Here is a 9,897-nt window from a genome sequence, read left to right as displayed (position 1 = left end):
AAAGATATAGCATCTGGAGTCTTAAAGGCTTGAAGATAAACAAGCGGCCATCTACCTGAGAAGCAACCAAGTCCACTATGGAAGAAGCACACTAGCCTGTGTGATCATGCGCTGTCGATGCAGGCATCAAAGAACAAAAAAATCATATTATTGTGAATGAGGGGAAGTGCGGAGTGTAGACCCAAAGCCCATCTGTAGGCAACTGGACATCCCCTTTCAGAAGGGTCGCAGGGAGGAGAAGAGTCAGTCAGGGTGCAGTATAGCACCGATGAAACATACAACTTTCCTCTAGTTCTTTAATGCTTCCCACCCCCCCAATTATCATGATCGCAATTCTACATTACAAATCCGGCTAGACCAGAGGAAATACACTGGTACAGATAGGAACTGGAAACACAGGGAATCCATGACAGATAAACTCCTCAGGACCAATAATGACAGTAGCGATACCAAGAGGGGAAGGGGAAGGTCGGGGAGAAAGGGGGAACCGATCATAATGATCTACATATAACCTCCTCCCTGGGGGACGGACAACAAAAAAGTGGGGGAAGGGAGACATCAGTCAGTGTAAGACATGACTAAATTATAATTCATAAATTATCAAGGGTTCATGAGGGAGGAAGGGTGGCGGAGGGAGGGGAAAAAATGAGGAGCTGATACCAAGGGCTCAAGCAAAAAAAAAGTTTTGAGAATGATGATGACAACAAATGTACAAATATCCTTGACACAATGAATGGCTGTATGGATTGTGATAAGAGTTGTACGAGCCCCGAATAAAATATTTTTTTTAGAAAAGAAAGAAAAAGTTCAAGCTGCACTAAAAGCATTAGCCTAAAACAAGGTTCCAGAAATTCATACAATAACAATTAAAATGTTTCAACGAGCTGATGAAGCATTGGAAGCACTTGTATCTGCCAGGAAATTTGGAAGAAAGTTACTGTACCTGGCCAACTGACTGAAAGAGATCCATATCTGTACCCAATTCCAAATAAAGGTGACCCAACAGAATGCTCAAATTACAGAACAAATGTCATCGCTATCGCTTTCAAATAGCATTTTGCTGACAATCATCCAAGCACACTGACAGGGAGCCACCATAGGTTCAGGCTGGATTCAGAAGAGGACATGGAACAGTGGATAGCATCGCTGATGTCAGATGGATCTGGACTCAAAGCAGAGAATACCAGAAATATGTTCACTTGTGTTTTACTGACTGTGTAAAGGTATACAATTGTGTGCATCGTAACAAACTATGGCTAGCCCCGAGAAGAATGGGAATTCTAGAACAGTTCATTGTGCTTGTGCAAGACTTTGTAGATGGATCGAGAAGCAGTTGTGCAAACAGAACAAGGGAATACTGCATGGTTTAAAATCAGTAAATGTGGGGGGGTCAAGGTTGTATCAACTCACCATACCTATTCAATATGTATGTTGAGCAAATAATCCGAGAAGCTGGATGAAATGAAGAAAAACACTGTATCCGGATTGAAGAAGCCTTATTAACAGCTTTTTCTATGATACATCCTTACTTGCTAAAAATGAGGCCTTGAAGCACCTACTGATGAAGATCAAGTATTGCAGCATTCAATATTGATTACTGATACTATTTAATGTAAAGAAAACAGAAAAATCCTCACAAATGAACCAATAGGTAACAAGATGATAAATGGAGAAAAGATTGAATTATCAAGGATTGCATCTTGCTTAGATCCACAATCAATGCTCATAGAAGCTGTAGTCAAGAAATCGACAACACATTGCTTTAGGTAAATCTGCTGTCCGAGACACCTTTAAATTGTTGAAAAGCTAGCAGGCTACTTTCAGGACGAAGGTGCACCTGGCACAAGCCAAGGTATTTTAAATTGCCTCATATGCATGTGACAACTGGACACTGAATAAGGAAGACAAAAATAGATGCACTTGAATTGTGGTGTTGACAAAACATATTGAAATACCATGGAGTGCCAAAAGAACAAACAAATCTATCTTCTTGGAAGAACAGCCAGAATGCTCCTTTGAGGCCAGGATGGTGAGACTTCATCGCAAGTACTTTGGACATGTTATGAGGACAGACTACCGCCTGGAGAAGGACGTCATGCTTGTAAAGTAGAAGGCCTTGGACAAGACGGAATGCCACAGTGGCTGCCGTAATAGCTCCAATATAAGAACCATTTGGAGGATGGGCAGAACCTGGGAGTGTTTTACTCTGATGTCCACAGGGTCCCCATGAGTCTGAACTGACTCAATGGCACCTAAAAACAGTAACGTGCATTTCACTGTAATTTCTACAGTTCTTCAAAGAGTATGTAAATAAAATAGACTGCCTTGTCTACTCCTCATCTACACGAATTGAAAAATAGAAAAATGTACTTACCTGAACTGGATGTTCACTAAATGAGGCTGGGAGCCATCTGACTGCCAGTAGGTTTCTAGATTGTCATCTCGTAACTGATCCACTCCAAATCCTAAAAACACCAAAGGTGACAATAAATTCTCATGGAAAAGTGGCGCTATACATTCAAAATGTAAAATTACCATATGTATATTTGTCCAGAAAGTTTGAGACCTAGGGTGGCTAAGACCTGTGTCATTTACATTGGCCAAAATTCCTCTACCCTTTGTCCAGACCTCAACTATTAGAAGAAATATCAATTGTTCACACAAAAGTTTATATTCAGAGCCAAGGTGTTAGGTTGTTGGCTATAGTTTTTAAAGAACAACTTGTAGGCTGTACTCAAAAATCAGCATATATTCAAATCCAGCTTTTGTCCTTTCTGCAAGCTGATGGGAATGATACTTCTTTTTTCATGAAAATTACTTTCTAATAAAATAGATTCTACTAACTTTACAATAAAACAGATTCTAGCAATTGAACATACCAAGTCTACTGTGACAAAAAGCATTTAACTACAGAGGTAGCTTCCAAAAGTGGAAACATTCCATTTTAAAATCCCATTTCCCCACAAATTTTTGAAGTTCTCTCATACTTTGAAAAGCCAAATAGATTTTGAAACCAACTGTTTCTAGTTACCATTCTGATTTACCAAAAATTATATTTACCCAGAATCTCATATTCTCCAGACATTCCAGATAATAAAAGTTGAATTGCATTTTGATTTATCCTGATTATAATCATAATAAATTACAGTAATCTCAGAAACAAAACTGGATTAGTGGTAAAATATTGATTTTCCCTGAAAAAGATAGGGTCATTGTTCTCATTTTACTTTTTATGAAACAATATATTTATGGATCACATTCAAAAGATAGAAAATATGGTGAAAATTCTCTATAGCAGTGGTTCTCAACCTTCCTAATGCCGCAACCCTTTAATACAGTTCCTCATGTTGTGGTGACCCCCAACCACAAAATGGATACTTCATAACTGTAATTTTGCTACTGTTATGAGTCGGGTGACCCCTGTGAAAGAGTCATTCAACTCCCAAAGGGGAGAACCGCTGCTCTATACCAATCAACATCTTAGCTATACAGTTTCTCTTCCCAAATATATTATGTTTCTTTCAAATCCTTTCACAGATACTGTATGCAAACAGATGTAAATATCTGATAGTACGACAAAAAGTATAGCTACGAGGATCATATATGCACAGGATGATTCCAGAGAGAAATGCTTAAGCATGGTGCTGCAATGAGTGGGTGGCTGCAGACAAGCTCTCTAGGTAATACACTTGTCTTACAGGAGAGTCCTGGTGGTACTGTCGGGTAGGCACTGGGCTACCAGCCACTCCAAGGAAGAAAGACGAGGCTACTTGCTCCCATAGAGATTTACGGCCGCAGAAATCCTATGTAGGGTTGATATGAGTGAGAACTGACTTGATGGTGGCGGATTTAGACTTGGGTTTAGTCTTATTAGACTGTTTTCAAAAAAGAAAAACTCTGATCCAAACAGTGACTTGTGAGGAGATAAGCTGGGACAGTTACATTCAAGGTTCGAAGTTACAGCAGCAATCTGTTAGAATGTCAAAGTTTTGTAAGTTTCTTTGGGACCCTGCAACTGATCGCAGAATCTAGGGACATGAAGGAAAATACTCAAGGGAGGAGTGGGCGACAGGGGCTGGGGTTGGATATGGAGCAAAGTAGTATCTTTGGAGAGTTAGACATCAGGAACATCTTCAATCTCCAACTCCTTGGAAATAGTCTGGTACCATTAGAGAAGAAATTATGACGTGTCTTTGTCTGGTAGACATGTTCTGTGCATGAGTGTTATTGAAAGTTTTGCCCTATCACTAACCCACTGTTTGTGTAAATAAGTGCCCAGTCACTTAAGTGTTTAATCTGTACAAGTTGACAATTCATATATTTTGGCATGAAAAGCCAGCCTATATATGTATAATTTCCTTTTCTCAATAATCTTTTAAATTCTATAGTACCATTGGCTAACCCTGTCTAACACAGACACTATCAATAGAATCACTTTATGGGATGATTTATAAAATGCTAATGATAAAGATGTCTTTAAAATGAACCAGAGACATATATAAGCCATAGTTTATGTGAAGAGATTGGGGGCTCACACTTAGTTCTAGCCCCAATCTAAGAACAATAAGTTCCTATGGCATGGGCCTGCTCAGTGCTCACCGTCAGGAAGAGACCATGGAAGATGTAAGTGCTATAGGAAAGTGTGATGAAGAAACACGATGGTGCTTGACTATCAGAAAGATTAGTGTCTGGGTCTTCAAGACTGTCTTCAAACAAGCGGCCGGCTAGGTGAGGTCAACTAAGTCGACATGGAAGAAGCACAATGGCCTGTGTGTACAAGGAGACAATTGCTACAATTACTCAAGTTTACACGCCCACTACCAATGCTAAAAATAAGGAAATTAATGGATTTTTACCAACTACTGTCATCTGAAATTGGTCAGACATAAAATCATGATGCCCTGATAGTTAAAGGGGAGTGAATGAAAATGTTGGGAACAGACAAGAAGGATCATAAGTTGGAAAATATGGCCGTGTGATATAGTTAAGGAGCCCATAACAGATTTTGGAAGACCAAGAACTTATTTATCACAAACACCTTTTATTAAGTAGATGGTAACTATACACATATCCACAAGCCACCACCTGTCCATCAGTTTGTCATACTGTGCTGTCTTGTGTATTGCTCGGATGCTGAAAGCTATGTTACTGTTATTTCAAAATATCAACAAGGTGACCCAGGTGAACAGGTTTCAGCAGAGCTTCCAGCGTCAGAATGAGTTTGTTCCATGAAAATGGAAGAGGCTGTCTGCCACAGGGGAAGCAGCCACAGAAAATCCTATGGATAGCATGGAAACTGTGTCAGTTACAGTAAACACAACGAACAGAAGCAGAACAATGTGAGAGACAGTGCCAAAAGATGAGCCTCACAGGTCAGAAGACACTAAGTAGGTCTGGAGAAGAGCTGCCTTCTCAAAGTAATGTTGACCATTAAGATGCGAATGGAGTAAAGCCTTCGAGACCTTCATTTGCTAAGGGGCATGTCTCAAACTGAGAAGAAACAGCTGCAAACATCAATTAATCATTGGAACATCAATATATAAAGCATGAATCTAAGAAAATTGGGAGTTGCAAACAATGAAAATGAACTGGAACACATAAAGGTTGATATTTTAAATGTTAGTAAGCTGAAATGGACTAGTATTCCATTTTGAATCAGAAAATCATATGGTTTACTGTGCAGGGAAAGTCACATGAGGAATGGCATTGCATTCCGCATCTAAAAAGACATTTCAAAATCTAGCTTGAAGCACAATGCTGTGGTAGGGTTATATCTATCTGCCTTCAAGAAAATCCAAGCAATACAACTAGTACTCAAAGGTATGCACCAACCAGTAATGGTAGTGATGCAGAAATTGAAGTTCTCTACTAACCTCTTCAGTCCGAAATTGATTAAACAGGCAATCAAGACGCATTAATAATTATCAGTCGTTGGAATGCAAAAGTTGGAAACAAAGAAGAAAGAACAGTATTTGGAGAGTATGGTCTCGGTGACAGAAACTAGGCTAGAGATCGCATGATAGAAGTTTGTAAGACCAATGACTTCTTCATCACAAATACCTTTTTTCTTTATGGGCTTCTCCAGAGGGAAGACACAGAAATCAGACTGACAACGTATGTGGGAAGAGACGGTGGAGAAACTCACTATCAACTGCAGAACAGACCATCAAATGCCCATATGGAAGTTCAGATTGACAAAAATGAAAATAAATCTGAGAGCCAAAATACAACCTTGGGTCTATTCACCCAAATATTGAGAACGCCTCAAGAATAGAAGTGAGGCATTAAACACTAATGACAAAGGACCTGATGAGCTGAGGAAGGACATCGAGAACATCACATATGAAGAAAGCAAAAGGACAGTAAAAACACAGGAAAGAAAGAAAAGATCAAAGTGGATGTCAGAAGAGATTCTGAAACTTGCTCTTAATTGTAAAGTAACTGTAAGGCAAATGTTAAAGGATCCCTGCTGGTGTGGTGGTTACCTGTTCGGCTGCCAACTGCAAGGTCAGCAGTTTAAAACCACCAGCCGCCCCAAAAGAAAATGATCAGCTTTCTACTCTCATCAAGTTACAGTTCCACCCTGCCTTATCATGTCGGTTTCCATTGGATCAACACGATGGCAGTGAGTTTGGTTTGGTTTTGGAAGGCAAATGGACAAGATAATGAAATCAAAGAGCCGAACAGACAATTTCAAAGGGCAGCTTGAGAAGACAAAGTAAATTATTAAACTGACATGTGGAAAGACCTAGAGTTAGAAAACCAGACAGGAAGAACATGCTCAGCATACCTTGAACTGAAAGAACTCAAAAAGAAATTCAAGCCTCGGGTGGCAAGATTGAAAGATTTTATAGTCAAAATATCAAATGATGTAAACAAAGGCAAACTCACTGCCATCAAGTCAATGCCAACTCATAATGACCCTGTAAGACGGGGTTGAACTGCTCCTGCGTTTCCTACCTCTTTACAGGAGGAGAAAGCGCCAATTTTCTCCCTTGAAGCAGTTAGTTGTTTCAAACTGTATACCTCTCAGTCAGCAGCCCACTGTGTAACCGCTACACAAACAGAGCGCCTCATTGACTGCAGCAGGAAGCATCAAAAGAAGATGGAAGGAATACAAAATCCCTGTGCTAAATAGAACAGGTCGGTATTCCATCATTTCAAGAGGTAACATATGAGCAAGAACCAATGGTACTGAAGGAAGATGTCCAACCTGCACTAAAAGCATTAGCCAAAAATAAGGCCCTAGGAATTGATGAAATACCAAATGAAATGTTTCAACCAGCTAATGAAGCACTCACTTGTCTATGCCAAGAAGTTTGGAGTCAGCTACCTGGCCAACGATCTGAAGCGACTCATATTTGTACCAATTCCAAAGAAACGTAACCCAACAGAATGCTCAATTTACAGTACAATATCATTGATATCAAGGGAAGTAAAATTTTGTTGAAGATCATCCAGCAACAGCAGTAGCAGTACACTGAGAGGGAGCTGCCAGGTAGTTCTAGCAGGACTCAAAGGAAACATGGAACAAGGGATATCATTGCTGATGTCATAGATCTTGGCTCAAAGCATAGAATACCAGAAAGATATTTACTTGTATTTTATTGACTATCCCAAGGCATTCAACTGTGTATATAACAAACCATGGATAACATTGAGAAGAATGGGAATTCCAGAACACTTCATTGTGCTCATAAGGAACTTGTACACGGGTTAAGAAGCAGTTGTGCGGACAGGATAAGGGAATACAGCAGTTAAAAATCAAGAAAGATGTGCATCAGGCATGTCTTCTCACTGCACTTGCTCAACCTGTATGCTGAGCAATAATCTGAGAAAATGGATGATAAGAAGACGAATGGGACATCAGGATTATAGGAAAACTCTAAAAACAAAACAAAACCCCTCAAACTCACTGCCACTGAGAGTGGTAGTTATAGAATCCTTTGTCAATTTGAGGATGAAGAATGAAGAAATGGAGTCTAGGCTGTCAATCAGGTCATAGCCAATGAGGCCTCAGTGTGGGCATGGCCTTCTCCTGAGGATTCTGGGAATTCCTGTATTTCCTCTTTGGAGGAGGGAGACACTCTCTTCCTCTGCTCACTCCCTGAGAGACGCTCTACTGACAAGACAGATGGCACCATGCTGAGACCCCGTGCCCTGGGAACTGGAGGAGCCACGTGGAGACCCCTCCCAGCACTGAGATGCTTGTACCACCACTGGATCTACAAGACTTTGCTCCCACTGGCCTGTGATCTTCCTACATTTGGCATCATTGCATGTGTTTCAAGGGTCTGAAGAAAACGTTATAGATTGGTATCAGACATATGGCCTAATATTGGACGAATGGACTTGCTGTGGACTGGGCTGGAATGTTTTCTCAATATTCAACTGTTCTTGTATATAAAGCTCTTTCCTGTACACCTAACAGTGTCCATGAATTTGTTTCTATAGTCTATCCGCACTAACACACAGAGTCAACACCAACTCATAGTGATCCTATAGGACAAGACAGAACTGTCCCTGTGCATTTCCAAGACTATAACACTTTATGGGAGTAGAAAGCCCTGTCATTCTCCCGACTATGGCTGGTGGTTTTGAACTGATGCCCTTGTGGATTGCAGCCCAGTGTGTAACCACTATACCAACAGGGCTCCTAGTATTAAAGGAAAGCTTATTAAAAACCTATGATATGCAGATGACACAACCTTGCTTGCTGAAAATGAGAAGGACTTAAAGTACTTGCTGATGAAGATCAAGGATTGTAACTCAATGTAAAGAAGACCCAAATCCGCACATGGAAAAAAAATGGAATCTGTCCACACTCAATGCTCACGGAGGCAGCAATCAAGATATCAAACAACGCATTGTATTAGGTACATTTCCTGCGTAAGACCTCTTTAAAGTATTTGAAAAGCAAGGATGTTCCTGTGAGGACTCAGCTGTGCCACACAAGTTATATTTTCAATTGCCTCATATGCATGTGAAAGTTGGACAATGACTAAGAAAGACCAAAGAAAAATCGATGCATTTGAACTATGGTGCTAGCGAAGAATATTGCAAGTAGAACAGACTGCCAAAAGAACAAACAAGTCTGTCTTGGAAGAAGTACAGCCAGAATGCTCCTTAAAGACAAAGATGATTACACTGCGTCTCACGTATTTTGAGCATGTTGTCCGGAAAGACCAATCCCTGGAGCAGGATATTATCCTTGGTAAAGTAGAGGGGCAGAGTAAAAGAGGAAGGCCCTTGAGGAGACTGACTGACTCACGGACTGATTACAAAAATGGCCTCAAAGATAAAAACAATTGTCAGGATGGCAGAGGGCTGGATGATGGTGCACATGGTTACTCTGGTACACAGGTTACTATGAGTCAGAACCTCTTGGACAGCACCTAACAAGAACAATACACATAAACTTTACTACACAGACTATACAGGAATCAAATCTACTCCATTTGTGAAAAGAGAGGATGGAGACTCTCATTGGTCATAATATGACCTAGTGCTGACTGTGGAAAGGAACATCAATTGCCCATATACAAGTTCAAGTTTAAGGTGAAGAATTTGAAGTTAAAAACCTTCTAAAAAGAAGAAAACTTCAGGCAAGAAATGACTTCATTAATGTATTCTACTACATATTTTAAAGGAAACCATTTCAATTCTATACAAATTCTTGTAAAAATAGATGAAGGAACACTTTGTAACTAGAGTCACTGTTATAAAGTGACCAACTAGATGAAACCAACAACAATCATGTCAACCTCTCCCAGACAACATTACAAGAAGAAAGATTAAAAACTAGTATTGCGTCTTAAAAGCTTGAAGGTAAACAAGCGGCCATCTAGCTCAGAAGCAACAAAGCCCACATGGAACAACATATCAGCCTGTGTGATC

At 40.1% G+C, this 9,897-nt stretch overlaps 1 protein-coding gene across 3 annotated transcripts in view; it reads right to left on the bottom strand.

Moving 5' to 3' along the window:
• Positions 1-9,897, bottom strand: part of ANAPC10 (anaphase promoting complex subunit 10) — a 76,574-nt gene that overhangs the window by 55,423 nt on the left and 11,254 nt on the right. For all 3 annotated transcript variants that reach the window (XM_004708697.3, XM_045295820.1, XM_045295821.1), the window contains exon 3: positions 2,375-2,465. In XM_004708697.3, the coding sequence (XP_004708754.1) occupies positions 2,375-2,465 (91 nt within the window). The remainder of the gene's footprint in view (positions 1-2,374; positions 2,466-9,897) is intronic.

The sequence above is a fragment of the Echinops telfairi genome, unplaced genomic scaffold (assembly GCF_000313985.2).
Source record: "Echinops telfairi isolate 266 unplaced genomic scaffold, ASM31398v2 ScPeMD7_5868;HRSCAF=6743_1, whole genome shotgun sequence".
Taxonomy (NCBI): Eukaryota; Metazoa; Chordata; class Mammalia; order Afrosoricida; family Tenrecidae; genus Echinops; species Echinops telfairi.
Note: the sequence above shows the minus strand (reverse complement) of the source record. Positions and strands in the feature narration are given on the sequence as shown.